We start from the raw sequence: 20611 nt of genomic DNA, 5'->3' as shown, positions 1-20611 counted from the left end.
GAAGATCAATGATGATTGTGGTAATTGATAAGAAAGATTGAGTTAGATTTAGTCATGAATCTAAAATCCATTTAATGAACAAATGTACCCTGTTAAGGATGTTGGTCTTGTTCGTATGTTGCTAAAAGCCGCCAACATTATTATCTATCAAAGACAATGTACAGAGAAAAGTTTACGGACCGTGAATCATGTTTTTCGGTTGTCTTTGAGCTTTGGCTGTCATGCGCGTCCCACCTTTATCTACCTCCTGCTCTTCCGCAATAAAATGCAGAGAAAACATGTCAATGAGACGGTTTAACATAATAGAAAATGTAGTTAATGATTCACACAAGAACAGAAAAAGGATTTGGTCCCTGAGGGAGAGTGGAGAGAAACCGCAAGAATCTATTTTATGTTAGGAGATGAGTTTATGCTAGATGCCATTTTTAACAAGATTGTGTGACAACCAAAACAAAGAACATGGAAGTAGCTAATATATATCAAGACCTTTAAACAAGAAAAGGAGCAAGTAGACTTAGGAGAACGTATTTATTATACAAATACAATCAAAGTTATAGAGAAGAGAATGATGTGAAAGACAGACTCAATTATGCATTGCCATAAACTTCAGATTCCTGGGAGACTATAATCTGTTTTTTTACATAGTTTGGTAATTGATATTTACTTGTAAACAATGTCAGTAACTGATTGAAACTCTAAGTTAAACAATCTACTTAAAGAGCCACTCACAATCTAAGATTCTAACTTCACGAACCCTCTTACTAGACCATTTAGATGGTCAGAAGATTAAGTGTAGTTTCAGTGAAATATTGATGAATCCAAGGACATCCATCCACAAAAGCAGGAGACATAATACGCCATGGAAGATCATAGTAATTAAGAGCCTCGACCAGGTAAAGGACATGTAGCAAGAATCATAAAACCAAGACTAACCTGTGTTTATCTGTCAGATCCTGTCACTGCATCAAACAAACCGCAGCAACTTAACCAGGAAGTTCGGACGGCTGGTGGACGAGTCAACAAGAGACGCTGCATAGGTCACAGGACATTCAGCCAACTGAAAAGAGAGGAATTTATATGTAAAAATGATGCAGTAAGAAGAAAAGAGATGCAACCTTTTCCTCAGAGGATACTGGAACTTCAGATCTTATTAAACTCTCTACATTTCTGCTTGTTCCAGCAGAGAACCCAGGAAGAGTAGCCGCCACTTTACCATTATCTTTCTCCGGAGATGGATACTCCTTCGTTCCATCAGACTTCTTGTTGACTAAATTTGAGTGTGTTGAGGTCTCAGCATGCTCAGTCTTTTCAGGTTCGGCAACAGGAGTGATTTCCTTGATCGAATAGCCACAAGCATCCTGAGAAGCTAAGTCCACAGAGTTTTTCTTGTCATCCTTTCCTCTTTCAATACCATTTTTTGGTCCTAGCCCCTGAGTAACATGATCTGATATCTCTTTAGCAGTGTCATTCACCAAACCAGATGGATCTTTTGCCTCGCCAAATTCTCCACTTCCTTGAGAAGCAGGGGAACTCAAACTGCTATCATCACTTCCCCTATCATCTTGCCTTCCATTTTCATCATGTCCTTTCTCTTCACAAAGATCAAACAAATACTGAGTAAACAAAAATACTAACTCTGTTGTTCTTCTTCATCAGTCCAACAAAGTGTAGCTCAAGTTCAATGAACGAAAGGGCTGTTCGTTTGGTTGCCGCAGGTACCGGCGGCAGTGGCAGCGTCAACATTCTGCGTCAACTTTTGTTCGTTTTGTTGACGCAGGAAGCTGCGTCGATAAAACTTGCGGTCGCGATATAATATGCGGCAGCGGCAGCGTCAGCGGCAGCGTCAGCAGCGTCTGCGAAACGAACAACAACTGTTCTCATTGACGCTGCCGCCGCTGCTGACGCCGAAACCTGCGGCAACCAAACGAACGGGGCTGAAGAAGCATTCATTCACCAATTCTTAGCTCGAAACAGATGATCAGAGAACTATTAAAACAAAAAGGCACAAATGATGGAGCAATAATCAAACAGATCGCAGCAACCATGAAATGATTAATCCGATACCTAAATCCATTAAACCGTTCAAGACGATATCTATCGACCAAATCCTGAGATCAAAAATCGAGCGGGAGATGAAGAAAGGTACCATGGTGATTATCGCCATTGGTGGATCCCTTAGTGTTCGTGCTTGTTACAGTCGGTTCCTGTTGTTTCTGCTGCTTCTTCTTCTTCTTCAACGCCTTTCTCTTCTTCGCACCTGGCGGCATGATCTATCGAAAAGATGGACGATTTTTAATGAATGTTTAGGTTCGCTTCAGTGTGTGTGAGTTGGTGTGTGGAGTGACTTCTTTTTGTCTCTACGCTGAATAAAATCAGAATCTCTCGCACATCAATCAGATAAAGGAGAGAGAAACAAAGGGATCAACTTTTTTTTTTAATTCAACCGTATTAGCATTTCCATATTTATTCTCTTTTTTTTTGAACAAATATAATTATTCATTTACATTCAGAGAAAAAAAAAACCTAAAATATGGTATCAAATATGAATTATATTGGTAATAAATCACGGGTACTCCTTACATCACTGCACAATATAATACTATTTACTTTAGCTGGTTACCATTTCAGAACCTATGGTTTTTACATCCGAATTTGAAAATGATCTACTATTATTACTTAAATAAATGATTTACAAATTGAAGTTAAAATATTAAAAAAAACTTTGAGTTTGTAAGAGCAAAACCAGAATATGCTTTTTGTGAACTTATTTTTGATATAATTTAGTTTGGACTTTTTGGAGAACTAGTGCATCACATGACTAGCTTATTAACAATGCTCTTAGTCTTTGGATTGATATACAATTAAGAACTATAAAATGATCTGAACGCTATTAGCAAGACTTTATCACTAGGGACAAGAGACAAGATAAAGACTTTGTGAAGAGCATAATCATGGTTTACCACAAACTTAAAGTCAAAGTCACAAAAAACGTGAAACGCACCTGCCAAGAAAACATCCAAAGTCCGTGGCTACAAAAGAGAAAACCCACCTGAGGCACAGAGCAACAAACACCTTATTCTTCTCTCAGAACTTGCTTTCGGTTAACCCATAGCAATAGCACGAGATGATAGCCACATCATCATTACTTACATTCAACCAGAAGATTATGCAGCGTTGCAGGAAACTCCTCATCAGACTCACCAGTAGCCGTCCCAAACGCCATTACCGGCATTTGAAACTTAACAAGCCTTCTTCTTCGTCATCATCATCATCCGGGAAGAAAACCACCAGAGTAGTGTCTTCGTTCTTCCTTGCCTTCCAAAAGAAGAAGCAGAAGAAGGAGAAGATGAAGCGGCTTAACGAGCTCAGGAGTTTCTCCGATTCCGTCAGTGATAAGAAGGCTGGATCAAGAAAAAAGGGATTCCCATCTAGTCTCACAACGTCTTGCATTGGTCAAGGGAAGAAGGCTCATTCACAAAAAGTCTCACAAGATCTTGATGCACCTAGAGACAGCACAAGCGCATTCTTGCCATGACTAAGCGAGAAGATCATCTGTATTTTGCTTTTCAACTTGATATGTGATGCGGACGTTGTAGAATCTCTCAATGTCAAATAGTTTTTACACTAAGACTATGACTCTCTCTAAGAATGTATCATGAATCCAAATTAAATTCTTTGGAGTGCATATCTTAATAAGATTTTGATGTATATGATTCAAAAATATATATATGTGAAAGAAGACTTTGAATTGGAACCAGAAATGATTGTAGTACAAGAATCCAGATAATTTTCAGAACGAAAGAGAAGATAGACATCAATTGTTTTTGTATACACGGACCAATGGCTTCATTCCAATCCCCCCACAACCTTGCTGGCATAATCAAAACTAACCAGGAGAATATCCTTGGATCAGCTCTCTGCAAAATCTCTCTTGTATGATATGACCACCTAAGTAACATCAGCGGGGAACAGAGAAAATGATTAATGAGCAAAAGCAAAAGTTTACAACACAAAGGGACTTTCTGCTACCCTCAACAGTCATCAGGCCTTTAAAATTCCTCAAGATTAAAGCTCTCAATTAATCCTAATAGCAACCTTAGATTTAACATTACTTCTTCATTTGACAAACATTACCACAGCTAATTGGGCTTATTTCACTATTCATATCAATAACAATAGTTTCCCAATCAACAACACCTACTAACAATCCGACAAGTTCACGGCCTACATTGAAGCAGAGAACCAGAAAACGCAACAAATAAATATCAGAAACCACATTACCATTTCCAACGAATCTATAGGAGCTGCTTGAGAGAAGTGAATCCATGGCCGGAGAGTTCCAATGCTCTTAAACCCTAAAAGAGTGAGATCTACTGGCAATTTTAAGTAAAAGTGAGCTGCTTTAAAGAGAGAGAGAGATGAATAGAGCACAGATATCGATACAAGAGTTGAGAAAGAGACTCGTTGCCGTTACGCGAGAGTCCAAGGTCTGTCTCTCTCTCTCTCTTTGTTTTTGTCGCTCTTTTTTTTTTTTTTTTAACTCAACTTCAACTTGTCATTAACCAACCAAAGGGAATACATGATTTTCACCACTCTAGTGATTCAACCACACTTACAACTGAGTAATCTAGTATCACCTAGAATCACTTCATTGGATCCTATGCTACCCGATGTAAATCTCAGTTGTATTTTCACCCCACTGAGAACATACTTCCCTTACGACTCAAGGAAAGCAGTCTCTTAGACCCCTACATTAGACCATACGAGACGACAACACTGAGAGCCCGAAGATGACAGACTATACAACCAGTTCCTTGAAACAGCCCGTTGCATTAAGCTCCGAATGATTGGAGTGACAAAACCGGCCTAATGCTTCTTCGCCTTGCGACGCTACACTGATGAACAATCCACACCTCCGAGATCAAATGTCCGCTCCTTAGCCAAAAGACGAGATAAACCCGTACTGAAAAGTCGGACCTTGACGACCGCAACGTAACCGGAACAGCAAGCACAGTTTCCAATGGTGTGAAACTCCACCGTCGACCCCGACACTTACATCGTCGCGACACTGGGATATGGAGAGCCACCGCGTACCTGCTGCAGGTTTCACCCCTCCGGTAGACTCCTCCGATGAGGCTAAAACCCACGACGCGCTGTCCACGAAAACCGGGGACCAGACCATTTTCTACGGACCGACGCACCACTCCTCCGTTTGTCACACCGCCACTCCAGACGATAGATCCAAGGTGGAGGAGGTCTCCCACTGAGTCACGCGCCGCCGCCGTGAAGAGAGCACCAGAGATCTAGAAAAGGGAAAATTGATCCGGTGACTCACCTCAGCCCTAAAAGCCGACCTCCTTCGCTTCAGCCTCTCTAAGACTCACCGCTCCTCCAAGATCGCCGCAAGATGATCCCTTTGACCGTTTAAGTCTCCGGAAAATTCCCGACGAACCAGAGCAGCAAGTATTTCGCCTTAAGGAAAAGACTAAAGGAAGAAGGCAAAAAAGAAAAGAGGAGAAGGGTTAAAGAGGAGTCCTCCGGTACCGGGCAAGGAGCCGGACCGGAGACGGGAGATCTAAAGCTTTGGTTTTTTTTAGAGATGGAAGAGACTCTTCACCGGAAGTTGCCGAAACTATGTTTTTTAAGTGTTATTTTTTGTCGCTCTTTATTCCCCCAATTAAATAAATGATTAAATAAAACTATCCCCGCGCATTTTACTTCGGTTGTGTATGGGCCTTTAATTAGCTACAAATGGGCTTTTTTTACGAAAATCTCTCTCTCTCACTCTCTCTCCATCGCCGTTTACAACTGAACACGGAGTCGACGGAGCGAACGGAAAAGTAACTGACTCGAGCGATTATGGCGGTTGAGAGCTCTTCGCTACCAGCGATTATGGCGGAAGAGGAGAATCTCGATCCTAACACCACGAACCTTATCCGTATCGAGAAGCATGTCCCGGCGATTAAGGCTATCTGCGGCGGCGGCGATGAAGGTCCGTCGAAGGAGAAGAAGATCATGTGCGGCGGAGAGAAATCGAAATCGAACACCGCAGTCAAACCTTGGCACTCGTTCCAGAACTCTTGGACCTTCTGGTTCGATAATCCATCGTCGAAATCGAATCAAACCACATGGGGAAGCTCTTTGAGATCCTTGTACACTTTCGCTACTATCGAGGAGTTCTGGAGGTGTGATTTTAACCTAATTAGCATAGGGATGCATTGATCTAAAAGCTCCATTAATAGAGTAGTCTTCTTGGATTTGCTTAAGTTTTGCGCTGGAGAATCCATATTGTGGTATCTGTAGGTTTCCATCAGAGAGATTGAGTCAGCGGCTCGTGATTGTATCCATATAAGAAGCTAGTTTGATTTGTGTGTGTTTTAGGTTGCTTGTATCTTAAGGTAGGTTTAAAGAGATGCTTGTGGTTAACTACTTGATGCAGTCTTTACAATAACATGCATCCTCCAACCAAGTGGGTTCATGGGGCGGATCTCTACTGCTTCAAACACAAGATTGGACCCAAATGGGAAGATCCTGTTTGTGCTGATGGAGGAAAGTGGACTATGATGTTCCCTAAGGCTACTCTGGAATCCAGTTGGCTTAACACGGTATTGTCACTTTCGTTGTAGTTATCCTCTTAGGCCATGATACTTGTTGGATCCATTTTGTGATTTGTATTATTTGTCTCTGCTACTTGTTTTTAGTTACTTGCGTTAGTTGGTGAGCAATTTGAGAAAGGAGATGAGATTTGCGGAGCAGTTCTGAATTTCAGAACGAGAGGGGATAAGATCTCTATATGGACAAAGAACGCTGCAAATGAGAAGGCTCAGGTAAAGTATTGATGTTTATATGTATATGATTTATGTGAATAGTGAATATATTCTGAGCTTCCTAAGCGCTTAACCCAAAACTAGTATGGGACGATTGTTTCATAGAAAACACATACATTGGCTTCATTTTCGGGATGATGATATCTTGTTGCTGTTTGCTGCAGATAAACATTGGGAAGCAGTGGAAGGAACTTCTTGGTTACACTGAAACAATCGGGTTCATATTTCATGTAAATGTTTCTTAAACATCTTTCTACTGTTCTCTTAAAACTACATTGGTTTTGTGCTATTGTGACTTGTCCAATTTCTTTTTTTTTTTCAGGAGGATGCAAAGACTCTTGATCGCACTGCTAAACCTCGCTATACTGTATGAGTTTTACGTTTTACTTCCCTCAAAGAAAAAGAAGACTCAAAAGGTAAGTCATATGAGAGAATATATGACCTTTAGTTGCTTCTGAATCTGTCTTTTACTGTAGTTTGAAGTGTTCTCTCACTTTCAAACTGGTGAAATGGGTTCTAATCAAATGTACATGACTTTCGTAATTTTCATAAAGAAATAAAGTTTCTTACGTACGTTATATTTTTGTTTTCTATTAAGTTATAACCAGAATAGAAGAAACTAAGAAAATGAAATTAAGAAACTAATACCATACGTGACATAATTAAGAAAATGGAATTACTTAAAACTCAGTATACAATTTTATTTCCCTTACAACATTTAACAGAATGGCTGTTGAAGAAACACCAACAACAAGAAACATTTTCTCGCTACAAAAAAAGAAAGAAAGAAAGAGTAGTATGTATCTTGGGACGTATTAAAAATACTGTTACCGAAACAATCTTGTCAAATAACGAACTTCAGAGTTTTGAATATAAAGAACCAAAACCCATTCTTTGGTTGGATTTCCAGAGAGAAGAGAGCAAAGAAGAGGCACAGAGGAAATAGATAACACAAACAGAATGAGCGACAGGGAGGACTCAGAGATGGAAATCGAGGAGGCTAAAAAAAATGATCCGAGAAGAGAGTCGACATCCATGGAAGAAACCGAGGTAAGACAAAGAAACTGAACGAGAATCTACTCTCTTCTTTACTGAGATTACTTATTTGGCTGTCTTGGTTTGTAATCAAGAGAAAGATTTGTTGAGAGAAGTCAATGTCGCCATGTAAACAATCGAACTATGTACTTCTTGCGAAGGGTTATGTTTTGGTTTAAGGGCTTCGTTTTGATTTCGATTCTCAGGGGCAAGATACGGATTTGAGGACGAGGGAAGCTGATGATAGAACTGATTGGAGACACAAAAGAGATCCAAGATCCTCGGCAGAGAAAAGGGTAAATAAACTGACCAAGAACTCACTACTCTGTTCTTTACTTCGGCTTATCATTATGCTAAAAAAAGAGTCGATATCGTTTCTCTCAGGATAATGCAACTCAGATGCGACACGAATTGGGTCAGTCGAGTGAGTATCCAGTTCGTACAGGTGTAGCAGATTGTTACTATTACCTGAAAAACGGTGGTTGTTTCTTTGGACGAAGTTGCAGATACAATCATCCACCGGTGAGTGTGAACACAAATAAATATTACTTAACTGAGTCTAACTTTCAAGACTTCCTTATGTTTTATTGTCTCTGAAACACCTTCCTCAGAGAAATCAGTTGGGAGATGACACGGTGCAACCGAGTGCGTATAAAGTTCGTCTAGGTGCAACAAATTGCGAACAGTATCTACACACTGGGCAGTGTACCTATGGAAGTAGATGCTGGTTCAATCATCCACCGGTGAGTGAGAACACAAAGAAAAGAGTATTTATTTTTTTTCACTGAGCCCAAGTTGCAGAACTTCCTCATGGTTTATTGTCTTTGATACAGCTTCCAGGTGCAAGAGATTGTGAGCAATATCTACAGACAGGACAGTGTAGCTATGGACGTAGGTGCCGATTCAATCATCCTCTTACTCATCTTGCACCGGTGAGAAAGAAATCAAATTATCTACTTTTTTGCTGAGTATAAGTTTCAGTTTTCCTCATGATGGCTTTGAAACATCTTAAATAGGTGCTTCCACAGAGGTTTAGGAAAACTGATTAATTATGATTATTAGTAAAAGTAACACAACTTCTTAGTCTAGTTTTGAAACTTTTACTTGAGAAAGCAACTTCCTTTTCTTCATTGCAGTACTTTCAGAAAGGAGGTTGTAAGCACGGCTCAAGTTTTCAATTTACTAATTCAATGAGAGGGGATGGTATAGAGCCTATGCGTCAGGTCGCGTTTACTATATATATTATTCTTCTCAGCCAAATGTGAAAGACTTGTAAATCTCTTCTCCATTTCCTTTAACGTTTTCCTTTTGATTTTGGTAATCAGGCTACAACTTGGGGTAGGAGATCTGATGAGAGGAGACACGAAACAGAGTCAAGCTCTAGGGCAGAGAAGAGGGTAGCCTAAACTAAGTGTTTGATCTTTATATGTTTACTGTCTTTAGTTACTTATATGTTGATTCTCAGGCGAGAACTATTCCGGATTATCCAAGCGTGATCCAAGATGTAAGTGATGAAGTAGGGGCGGGACAAAACAGTTGGTTGCAGAGGAGACGAGCTCAGAGAGGGAAAATTGACTGCGGGCAAAGGAGAGTGAGTGAGGAGGAACGAACACTGAGAGAGACAGTACCTTGCACTGTTCTTGTACTCTATTCACAGGAGAGGCAAACTCATGATCTGGAGGAACAGAAACAGAGGGAAAGGGTGTACGAAAATTTGAGAATTGATCAGGTCGTGGATTGAATCATCAGAAGTTTCTCTCATTTGCATTTCTTGAAATATATTCTCATGTGTTTTTTTTTGTTCCGAGTTTTCTACAGATCAAAGCCTCGGTTCAATCAGATGGAGGGATTCAAACGGAACAGAGACTGGAGGTAGAAACAAGACTCTTCTTTACTGTGATTACAAGGAGAAAGGTTAACAAAATTGAAGAAGACCTGACCATGTTCTTTTCCTTCAAACAAGATACCAGAGAATCACAGCGTTAATGCTCAAGAGAATCTTCAAGAGCAGGCAGATGTGGAGAAGGAGAAGAGAAAGGCTCAAGAGAAAGCGCAGGAGGAACGTAGTAGATCATTAACAGGTAACGTGGATCAGCTCATACAGTCACTACAAGATAATATTGGGATTGGGAGGAAAAAGGGCGATGGGGTTTAAAAGGAAACAGAGTTAAGAGACATACCAAAGAGAACTAATCAGATTGTTTGGGACGCAAGAAACAATATGTGTTGGGATGATGGTCAAGCTTTTCGTAGCTTCAGTCTTGTAACTGTTTAGTGTTGTTGTGTTCGGTTGATCATTCACTTTTAAAAGATTACGTTTGACCAAATAATAGCCAAGTACAGTTCCAAAAGGTAAACTAGTCTTCAATCACATTAATATGAAAATAAATAGTAGCCAAGTTAGTGTTACAAAAAAAAAAAAAATAGTAGCCAAGTACAATTCTTCTATGCTCAAGGTCTTGTATTTTCTTTACTAAGAGAAATAAGCATATAAGTATTATTTAAGTTATAAGTTCATTGGTTGAAACTGATCTTTTTTGAAATGCAATGTATACTTTGGTGAAACAACTGATGGAAATCAATGCATATATATATAGTCATATTTGTTTTTGTATCTGATGCATCATCTAGATGTAGCATTTGAAAACATCATCTAGATATTGCTTCGAAATGTTGTTCAATTTTATAATTAATATTTTCAAGTAAATGCAACATCCATATGCTAAATTGTTTTTTTTTAATTTAATAATAGCTTTTAAATATTAGAAGTTAAAAGACTAAAAACAATGATTTTTTTATTCTTAGTAATAAACTAATTATAATATTCAAATAAATATATCCAAAATTAATTGTATTTTTTGGTGAAAACGCGATTTTACAGTTTTTGCAGGAAACTTAATTTTGTAGTTTTGTTGAAAAAACTTGATTTAACATTTTTGGTGAGAAAATTCAATTTTGTAGTTTTGAATTTTAGCTGGAAAACGTGATTTTCAGTTTTGACGGAAAATCCTATTTTGTTATTTTGGCAGAAAGCGTGTTTTTGGTTTTGACGAAAAAACTTGATTTTGTGATTTTGGCGAGAAATTTTTTTTACAAAATGATTTTATGGTTTTGAGGAAAACATAATTTTATTAATTTTAAACTAGATCTAATAATAATAGTTGATATAAATTAGTCATCTTTTATTATATTGAGAGGTATTTAAGTCTTTTGGATTTTAATATGCAAATGCTCTATCCAAATTCTACAGTTTTGGTGTCTCAATTATCTAGATATTCTAAATGCTATGGATTTTGCATTCAGACGTCGGATCTACAATATATTTACTTACTATTTATTTTATTATACATTTTTCAGATAGATGTTTAATGTAGTTTTCTATTTCTTATATTATATATTTACTTATTATTTATTTTTCTTATATTTTATATTTATTTATTCTAATATTATAATAGATGTTTAATGTAATATTTTTATTTTTTATGTTGTATATTTACTTATTATTTATTTTACTACATTTTCATATAGATGTTTAATTTAGTTTTTCTATTTCTTATATTGTATATTTTTTTTTCTTGTATGTATGTTTACTTATTATTTATATTTTCTTATATTTTATATATAATTATTATTCATTTTTTATTTTTTAGTAATAAAGCCACATGTCATTTTTCGGAAAAAAAAATTTCGCTTATGTGGACATCCCATGGAACCTTAAAATGTCTTTTTTATTAGTATAGATTTTTATTTGTCAATCTTGTATACATAAATGTATTTGAAACTCACATAACTGTATTATCATTACAAAGTGTATAATAGAAGAAATTTTCACTATACAAATAAGAAAATTGCTATAATTACAATTTGAAAATGCCGTCAAAAATTGCTTTATGACATTTGATTTCATTTTTAGGTTTCAAAGTGTCTTTTTTGTTATGATCACTATAATGGATGCACAATTAAGTGATTAACTTGCAACAATTACATAGTGCTCATGCTATGTTTTAATTTCAACATTTGTATGATTAACCATTAAGTAATTATTATTGGATAAATGAAGATAGATAAATTTCATTATATATACTGATTTGAAAGTAGAACTAATTGTTTTTTTCTTCTGAAATCTTCTTCCTTATCTCAGAGAGGTAGGCTTCATGTAATTTGATTTCCCATCAGCTTTTATATCACTCCATATCCACCTCCGATCCATGCAGCACCTTCTTTGAGTATCGATGATGCTAACAAATGTTTTTGTTCATGAGCAGCAAGTTTCATCATTCTTATAATATTTTGTGTACCAAACAGTTTAGTAGCAGCTTCATAATCGTCTTGCCTATAAAAATTGATTTAACAATACATCAATATTAAATTCTAGTTCAGAAATCATGTCTAACACGTTAAGAGAAAATACAGAAAATAAAGTATAAAAATATATACATTTCATTTGGAAAATGATGCTAACAAATGTTTTTGTTCACGAGGAGCAAGTTTCATCATTCTTATAATATTTGGTGTACCAAACAATTTAGTACCAGCTTCATAATCGCCTTGCCTATAAAAGATTGATGTAACAATACATCAACATTAAATTCTAGTTCAAAAATATGGTGATGATTGGTTTGACTGTGGCTGTAAAAATTTATCTGTAAAAGTTTAGCTGTAGGTAACTTGGTTGTAGTTGTAAAGTTGTAACTGTAAACTTTTTTGCAGAGACTTTTGTTGTAGTTAAATTTGTTGCAGCTGTAAGCTATATGTTGTAGATATTTCAAACTCAAATATGTAATGTATATAAAAAATAATTATTTTTTATGAACTAAAATAATTTATATAATGATTCTTATAAATTATCAAAGCTTACTGTTATTTAAAATGTGATATGTAAATAATATTTTATTGTATTTAAAATATTTCAATAATTTTGGAAACACCTATAATTAAATAAAAATACTTACAAATGTTTTTATTATGATTATCTAATTTATTTGATATTATAGATAGTTTCTTCATTTTACAGTTGCTACAACCTATAAAACAATTATTTAGATTTTTTGCCTAAATACATAAGAAAAAATTTGCTTTATTTTTTTTTGCTGTAGCTTTAAAAATAAAGCTAAAGCATGATTGGTAAAAGTTAATAGAAATTTAGTGTAGGCTTTGACTAACAAAAATAAAGCTACAACATGATTGGTAAAGTTTAGTGCTTTAGAAATAAATAAAGCTAAAGTATGGAGATAAAGCCCAACCAATCACTCCTAATGTCTAACACCGTTAGGAGAAAAGACAGATTATAAAGTATAAGAAAATATATACATTTAATTTGGAAAATATGCAGCAAATTCACATTTCTGGTACATATTTTGTTTTTCTCCATGCAAACGCAACAACGACCATGTTTAGTATCGGTTCCTAGAGCTTCCATCACAATATTTTTTTTCTTTGGAAGAAATATGTAGATTATTAAGTATTTATATGTGAATTGTGGAAATCCAGGCAACAAAACATTAATTTTATATATCCAAATATGAGGATGTGCTTAAAAACTTCATGATTTTGTGTAATTAATAATTCAAAAGTCATCAGATCCAAGTTTAAAATTATATGGATAATTATATTTATAATATAATTTAAACCAAATTATTATAGTCTGATAAAAATGATCAAATCCCTTAAATATCAAATAATTGACAAGTTTCGAAATTCATAGAACTTTTTTTTACTATATTTGCAACTAAAGTATGACTATAGTCAAATTAAATTGTTCTTAATTTCAAAACTTGTCAAAGAATTAAATTTAAATTATTTTTAGGTTATGTATCTTAATAATTACCTATTCTAATATTGTCTATTTACTCATTATTTTTTTATATTATATATTTACTTATTCTAATTGTTTTGCTTTTATATCAAATTCTAATATTACGATGGATGTTTAATATAATATTTATATTTCTTATACAATATATTTAATTACTATTTATATTATTATTTATTTTTCTGATAGATGTTTAATGTAGTTTTCTATTTCTTATATTATATATTTACTTATTATTTATTTTTATTAAATTTTATATTTACTTATTTAAATATTATAATAGATGTTTAATGTAATATTTTTTATTTTTATGTTGTATATTTACTTATTATTTATTTTACTATATATTTTCAGATCGATGCTTAATTTAGTTTTTCTATTCCTTTTATTGTGTATTTACGTATTTTTTCTTGTATGTATATTTACTTATTATTTATATTTTCTTATATTTTATATATACTTATTATTCATTTTTTTATTTTTTAGTAATAAAACCATGTGACATTTTGCGGGAGAAACGTTTTCGCTTATGTGGACATCCCATGGAGCCTCAAAGGGTCTTTTTTATTAGTATAGATTTTTATTTGTCAATCTTGTATACATAAATGTATTTGCAACTCACATAACTGTATTATCATTACAAAGTGAATAATAGAAGAAATTATTAACTACTGAATTGGTTGTTCAATGAAAAAAAGTTTAAAATTTTCAATATAGAAATTAGAAAATTGCTATAATTACAATTTGAAAGTGCCATTAAAAATTGCTTTATGACATTTGATATCATTTTTAGGCTTCAAAGTGTCTTTTTTATGATCACTATAAGCATGCACAATTAAGTGATTAGCTTGCAACAATTACATTGTGAAATTGTATATTTTAAATTTCAACATTTGATATAATTAACCATTGAATAATTATTATTGGATAAATCAAGATAGATAAATTTCATTATATATACTGATTTGAAAGTAGAACTAATTGTTTTTTTTCTTCTGAAATCTTCATCCTTATCTTAGAGAGGGAGGCTTCATGTAATTCGATTTCCCACCTCAGCTTTTGTATCACTCCATATCCACCTCCGATATTATCATCGGTCCATGCAGCACTTTCTTTGAGTATCGATGATGCTAACAAATGTTTTTGTTCATGAGCAGCAAGTTTCATCATTCTTATAATATTTTGTGTACCAAACAGTTTAGTAGCAGCTTCATAATCGTCTTGCCTATAAAAATTGATTTAACAATACATCAATATTAAATTCTAGTTCAGAAATCATGTCTAACACGTTAAGAGAAAATACAGAAAATAAAGTATAAAAATATATACATTTCATTTGGAAAATATGCAGCAAATTCACATTTTCTGGTACATATTTTGTTTTTCACCATGCAAACGCAACAACGACCATGTTTAGTATCGGTTCCTAGAGCTTCCATCACAATGTTTTTTTTTTCTTTGGAAGAAATGTGTATATTATTAAGTAGGATGCATAATAAAAAAATTATCAAAGAAGTATTTATATGTAAATTGTGGAAATACAGGCAACAAAACATTAATTATATATATCTAAATATGAGGATATGCTTAAAAACTTCATGATTTTGTGTAAATAATAACTCAAAAGTCATCAGATCCAAGTTTAAAATTATATGGATAATTATATTTATAATACAATTAAAACCAAATTATTATAGTCTGATAAAAATGATCAAATCCCTTAAATATCAAATAATTGACAAGATTTTCTTGCCAAAGTAATTGACAAGTTTTGAAATTCATAGAAATGTTTTTTATTATATTTTGCATATAAAGTATGACTATAGTCAAATTAAAGTGTTCTTAATTTCAAAACTTGTCAAAGAATTAAATATAAATTATTTTTAGGTTATGTATCTGAATATTTACCTATTCTAATATTGTATATTTACTTATTATTTTTTTATTATATATTTACTTATTCTAATTGTTTTGCTTTTATATCAAATTCTAATATTACGATGAATGTTTAATGTAATATTTATATTTCTTATTCAATATATTTAATTAATAATTATTTTACTATTCATTTTTCTGATAGATGTTTAATGTAGTTTTCTATTTCTTATATTATATATTTACTTATTATTTATTTTTCTTATATTATATATTTACTTATTCTAATATTATAATAGATGTTTAATGTAATATTTTTTATTTTTTATGTTGTATATTTACTTATTATTTATTTTACTATATATTTTAAGATAGATGCTTAATTTAGTTTTTCTATTTCTTATATTGTATATTTACTTATTACATATTTTTTCTTAGATTATATATTTACTTATTCTAATTGTTTTGCTTTTATATCAAATTCTAATATTAAGATGGATATTTAATGTAATATTTATATTTCTTATACAATATGTTTACTTACTATTTATTATATTATACATTTTTCAAATGGATGTTTAATGTTGTTTTCTATTTCTTATATTATATATTACTTATTATTTATTTTTCTTATATTTTATATTTACTTATTCTAATATTATAATAGATGTTTAATATAATAATTTTTTTTGATGTTGTATATTTACTTATTATTTATTTAACTATATATTTTCATATAGATGTTTAATTTAGTTTTTCTATTTCTTATATTGTATATTTACTTATTTTTTCTTGTATGTATATTACTTATTATTTATATTTTCTTATATTTTATATATACTTATTATTCAGTTTTTTATTTTTTAGTAATAAAGCCACTTGGCATTTTTCGGGAGAAATTATTTCGCTATGTGGACATCTCATGTAGCCTCAAAATGTTTTTTTTATTAGTATAGATTTTTATTTGTCAATCTTGTATACATAAAAATATTTTCAACTCACATATTTGTATTATCATTACAAAATGTATAATAGAAGAAATTATTAACTACTGAATTGGTTGTTCAATGAAAAAAAGTTTAAAATTTTCAATAGCCAAATGAGAAAATTGCTAAATATTTACAATTTGAAAGTGCCATTAAAAATTGCTTTTTGACATTTGATATAATTTTTAGGTTTCAAAGTGTCTCTTTTTTATGATCACTATAACACATGTACGATTAAGTGATTAACTCTCAACAATTACGTTGTGCTCATGGTATGTTTTAAATTTTAACATTTGATATGATTAACCATTAAATAATTATTATTTGATAAATGAAGATAGATAAATTTCATTATATATACTCATTTGAAAGTAGAACTAATTGTTTTTTTCTTCTTCCGTATCTCAGAAAGGTAGACTTCATGTAATTTGATTTCCCACATCAGCTTCTGTATCACTCCATATCTACCTTTGATATTATCATCGGTCCTTGCAGCACATTCTTTGAGTATTGATGATGCTAACAAATGTTTTTATTCATGGGGAGCAAGTTTCATTATTCATATAATATTTGTTATGCCAAACAATTTATTAGCAGCTTCATAATCGCTTTGCCTATAAAAGAATGATTTAACAATACATCAACATAAAATTCTAGTTCAAAAATCATGTCTAACACGTTAAGACAAAAGACAGATTATAAAGTATAAGAAAATATATACAGTTCATTTAGAAAATATGCAGCAAATTCATTTTCTGGCACATATTTTGTTTTTCTCCATTCAAACGCAACAATGACCATATTTAGTATCGGTTCCTAGAGTTTCCATCATAATTTTTTTTTTGGAAGAAATATGCAGATTATTAAGTAAGATGCATAATAAAAAATTTATCAAAGAAGTATTTATATGTGAAATTGTGAAAATACTGTCAACCAAAAATTAATTATATATATCCAAATTTGAGGATATGCTTAAAAACTTCATGATTTTGTGTAATTAATAACTCAAAAGTCATCAGATCCAAGTTTAAAATTATATGGATAATTATATTTATAATACAATTAAAACCAAATTATTATAGTCTTATAAAAATGATCAAATCCCTTAAATATCAAATAATTGACAAGATTTTCTTGCCAAAGTAATTGACAAGTTTTGAAATTCATAGAAATGTTTTTACTATATTTTGCATATAAAGTATGACTATAGTCAAATTAAAGTGTTCTTAATTTCAAAACTTGTCAAAGAATTAAATACAAATTATTTTTAGGTTATGTATCTGAATATTTACCTATTCTAATATTGTATATTTACTTATTTTTTTTATTATATATTTACTTATTCTAATTGTTTTGCTTTTATATCAAATTCTAATATTACGATGAATGTTTAATGTAATATTTATATTTCTTATTCAATATATTTAATTAATATTTATTTTACTATTCATTTTTCTGATAGATGTTTAATGTAGTTTTCTATTTCTTATATTATATATTTACTTATTATTTATTTTTCTTATATTTTATATTTACTTATTCTAATATTATAATATATGTTTAATGTAATATTTTTTATTTTTTATGTTGTATATTTACTTATTATTTATTTTACTATATATTTTAAGATAGATGCTTAATTTAGTTTTTCTATTTCTTATATTGTATATTTACTTATTACATATTTTTTTCTTAGATTATATATTTACTTATTCTAATTGTTTTGCTTTTATATCAAATTCTAATATTAAGATGGATATTTAATGTAATATTTATATTTCTTATACAATATGTTTACTTACTATTTATTATATTATACATTTTTCAAATGGATGTTTAATGTTGTTTTCTATTTCTTATATTATATATTACTTATTATTTATTTTTCTTATATTTTATATTTACTTATTCTAATATTATAATAGATGTTTAATATAATAATTTTTTTTGATGTTGTATATTTACTTATTATTTATTTAACTATATATTTTCATATAGATGTTTAATTTAGTTTTTCTATTTCTTATATTGTATATTTACTTATTTTTTCTTGTATGTATATTACTTATTATTTATATTTTCTTATATTTTATATATACTTATTATTCAGTTTTTTATTTTTTTAGTAATAAAGCCACGTGGCATTTTTCGGGAGAAACGTTTTCGCTTATGTGGACATCCCATGGAGCCTCAAAGGGTCTTTTTTATTAGTGTAGATTTTTATTTGTCAATCTTGTATACATAAATGTATTTGCAACTCACATAACTGTATTATCATTACAAAGTGAATAATAGAAGAAATTATTAACTACTGAATTGGTTGTTCAATGAAAAAAAGTTTAAAATTTTCAATATAGAAATTAGAAAATTGCTATAATTACAATTTGAAAGTGCCATTAAAAATTGCTTTATGACATTTGATATCATTTTTAGGTTTCAAAGTGTCTTTTTTTATGATCACTATAAGCATGCACAATTAAGTGATTAGCTAGCAACAATTACATTGTGAAATTGTATATTTTAAATTTCAACATTTGATATAATTAACCATTGAATAATTATTATTGGATAAATCAAGATAGATAAATTTCATTATATATACTGATTTGAAAGTAGAACTAATTGTTTTTTTTCTTCTGAAATCTTCATCCTTATCTTAGAGAGGGAGGCTTCATGTAATTCGATTTCCCACCTCAGCTTTTGTATCACTCCATATCCACCTCCGATATTATCATCGGTCCATGCAGCACCTTCTTTGAGTATCGATGATGCTAACAAATGTTTTTGTTCATGAGCAGCAAGTTTCATCATTCTTATAATATTTTGTGTACCAAACAGTTTAGTAGCAGCTTCATAATCGTTTTGCCTATAAAAATTGATTTAACAATACATCAATATTAAATTCTAGTTCAGAAATCATGTCTAACACGTTAAGAGAAAATACAGAAAATAAAGTATAAAAATATATACATTTCATTTGGAAAATATGCAGAAAATTCACATTTTCTGGTACATATTTTGTTTTTCACCATGCAAACGCAACAACGACCATGTTTAGTATCGGTTCCTAGAGCTTCCATCACAATGTTTTTTTTTTCTTTGGAAGAAATGTGTATATTATTAAGTAGGATGCATAATAAAAAAATTATCAAAGAAGTATTTATATGTGAATTGTGGAAATACAGGCAACAAAACATTAATTATATATATCCAAATATGAGGATATGCTTAAAAACTTCATGATTTTGTGTAATTAATAACTCAAAAGTCATCAGATCCAAGTTTAAAATTATATGGATAATTATATTTATAATACAATTAAAACCAAATTATTACAGTCTGATAAAAATGATCAAATCCCTTAAATATGAAATAATTGACAAGATTTTCTTGCCAAAGTAATTGACAAGTTTTGAAATTCATAGAATTTTGTTTTACTATATTTTGCATATAAAGTATGACTATAGTCAAATTAAAGTGTTCTTAATTTCAAAACTTGTCAAAGAATTAAATATAAATTATTTTTAGGTTATGTATCTGAATATTTACGTATTCTAATATTGTATATTTACTTATTATTTTTTTATTATATATTTACTTATTCTAATTGTTTTGCTTTTATATCAAATTCTAATATTACGATGAATGTTTAATGTAATATTTATATTTCTTATTCAATATATTTATTTAATATTTATTTTACTATTCATTTTTCTGATAGATGTTTAATGTAGTTTTCTATTTCTTATATTTTATATTTACTTATTCTAATATTATAATAGATGTTTAATGTAATATTTTTTATTTTTTATGTTGTATATTTAGTTATTATTTATTTTACTATATATTTTAAGATAGATGCTTAATTTAGTTTTTCTATTTCTTATATTGTATATTTACTTATTACATATTTTTTTCTTAGATTATATATTTATTATTCTAATTGTTTTGCTTTTATATCAAATTCTAATATTAAGATGGATATTTAATGTAATATTTATATTTCTTATACAATATGTTTACTTACTATTTATTTTATTATACATTTTTCAAATGGATGTTTAATGTTGTTTTCT

At 30.9% G+C, this 20611-nt stretch overlaps 4 protein-coding genes and 3 long non-coding RNA genes across 14 annotated transcripts; 2 read left to right on the top strand and 5 right to left on the bottom strand.

Annotated features, from left to right (window-relative positions):
* Window positions 1-15: 15 nt before the first annotated feature.
* LOC103828958 lies at window positions 16-2511 on the bottom strand. 4 transcript variants are annotated; one of them, XM_033274254.1, is made up of 4 exons: window positions 2147-2511; window positions 1116-1591; window positions 934-1057; window positions 16-252 (listed from the first exon to the last, which is right to left on the bottom strand). In XM_033274254.1, exons 1-3 carry the CDS (start codon window positions 2265-2267, stop codon window positions 965-967), a joined length of 690 nt encoding a protein of 229 aa, XP_033130145.1. In that variant the 5' UTR covers window positions 2268-2511; the 3' UTR covers window positions 16-252; window positions 934-964. The 4 variants fall into 4 exon arrangements, with proteins under 4 accessions (XP_033130145.1, XP_033130144.1, XP_009102849.1 ...); XM_033274253.1 differs by having other exon boundaries at window positions 25-247; XM_009104601.3 differs by having other exon boundaries at window positions 25-252; window positions 934-1029; window positions 2147-2466.
* A 257-nt stretch (window positions 2512-2768) lies between these two features.
* On the top strand, window positions 2769-3673 carry LOC103828957. The gene has a single exon (XM_009104599.3). It carries the CDS (start codon window positions 3125-3127, stop codon window positions 3533-3535), a length of 411 nt encoding a protein of 136 aa, XP_009102847.1. The 5' UTR covers window positions 2769-3124; the 3' UTR covers window positions 3536-3673.
* A 52-nt stretch (window positions 3674-3725) lies between these two features.
* On the bottom strand, window positions 3726-4484 carry LOC108868962. Its single transcript, XR_001955155.2, has 2 exons — window positions 4282-4484; window positions 3726-3948 (listed from the first exon to the last, which is right to left on the bottom strand). It is a non-coding gene; the product is annotated as an uncharacterized LOC108868962 (long non-coding RNA).
* Window positions 4485-5802: 1318 nt separating this feature from the next.
* Window positions 5803-10233, top strand: LOC103828956 (eukaryotic translation initiation factor 4E-3). 5 transcript variants are annotated; one of them, XM_009104596.3, is made up of 13 exons: window positions 6746-6827; window positions 6992-7057; window positions 7150-7243; window positions 7738-7877; window positions 8069-8158; window positions 8247-8384; window positions 8483-8605; window positions 8696-8794; window positions 8999-9085; window positions 9188-9259; window positions 9328-9591; window positions 9681-9734; window positions 9826-10233. In XM_009104596.3, exons 4-13 carry the CDS (start codon window positions 7788-7790, stop codon window positions 10015-10017), a joined length of 1209 nt encoding a protein of 402 aa, XP_009102844.1. In that variant the 5' UTR covers window positions 6746-6827; window positions 6992-7057; window positions 7150-7243; window positions 7738-7787; the 3' UTR covers window positions 10018-10233. The 5 variants fall into 5 exon arrangements, with proteins under 5 accessions (XP_033130141.1, XP_009102844.1, XP_009102843.1 ...); XM_009104595.3 differs by having other exon boundaries at window positions 8474-8605; XM_009104598.3 differs by lacking the exon at window positions 8483-8605.
* Window positions 10234-10851: 618 nt separating this feature from the next.
* Window positions 10852-15742, bottom strand: LOC117126423 (LOB domain-containing protein 5-like). The gene is given in 4 exon segments (XM_033274255.1): window positions 10852-12035; window positions 12037-12195; window positions 12300-14899; window positions 15004-15742. Coding segments are annotated over 3 exon segments (234 nt in total). The 5' UTR covers window positions 12302-14899; window positions 15004-15742; the 3' UTR covers window positions 10852-11962.
* A 482-nt stretch (window positions 15743-16224) lies between these two features.
* LOC117126425 lies at window positions 16225-18057 on the bottom strand. Its single transcript, XR_004448975.1, has 2 exons — window positions 17257-18057; window positions 16225-17149 (listed from the first exon to the last, which is right to left on the bottom strand). It is a non-coding gene; the product is annotated as an uncharacterized LOC117126425 (long non-coding RNA).
* A 442-nt stretch (window positions 18058-18499) lies between these two features.
* LOC117126424 lies at window positions 18500-20221 on the bottom strand. The gene is made up of 2 exons (XR_004448974.1): window positions 19506-20221; window positions 18500-19401 (listed from the first exon to the last, which is right to left on the bottom strand). It is a non-coding gene; the product is annotated as an uncharacterized LOC117126424 (long non-coding RNA).
* Window positions 20222-20611: the final 390 nt, after the last annotated feature.

Source organism: Brassica rapa, chromosome A07 (assembly GCF_000309985.2).
Source record: "Brassica rapa cultivar Chiifu-401-42 chromosome A07, CAAS_Brap_v3.01, whole genome shotgun sequence".
Classification (NCBI taxonomy): Eukaryota; Viridiplantae; Streptophyta; class Magnoliopsida; order Brassicales; family Brassicaceae; genus Brassica; species Brassica rapa.
Note: the sequence above shows the minus strand (reverse complement) of the source record. Positions and strands in the feature narration are given on the sequence as shown.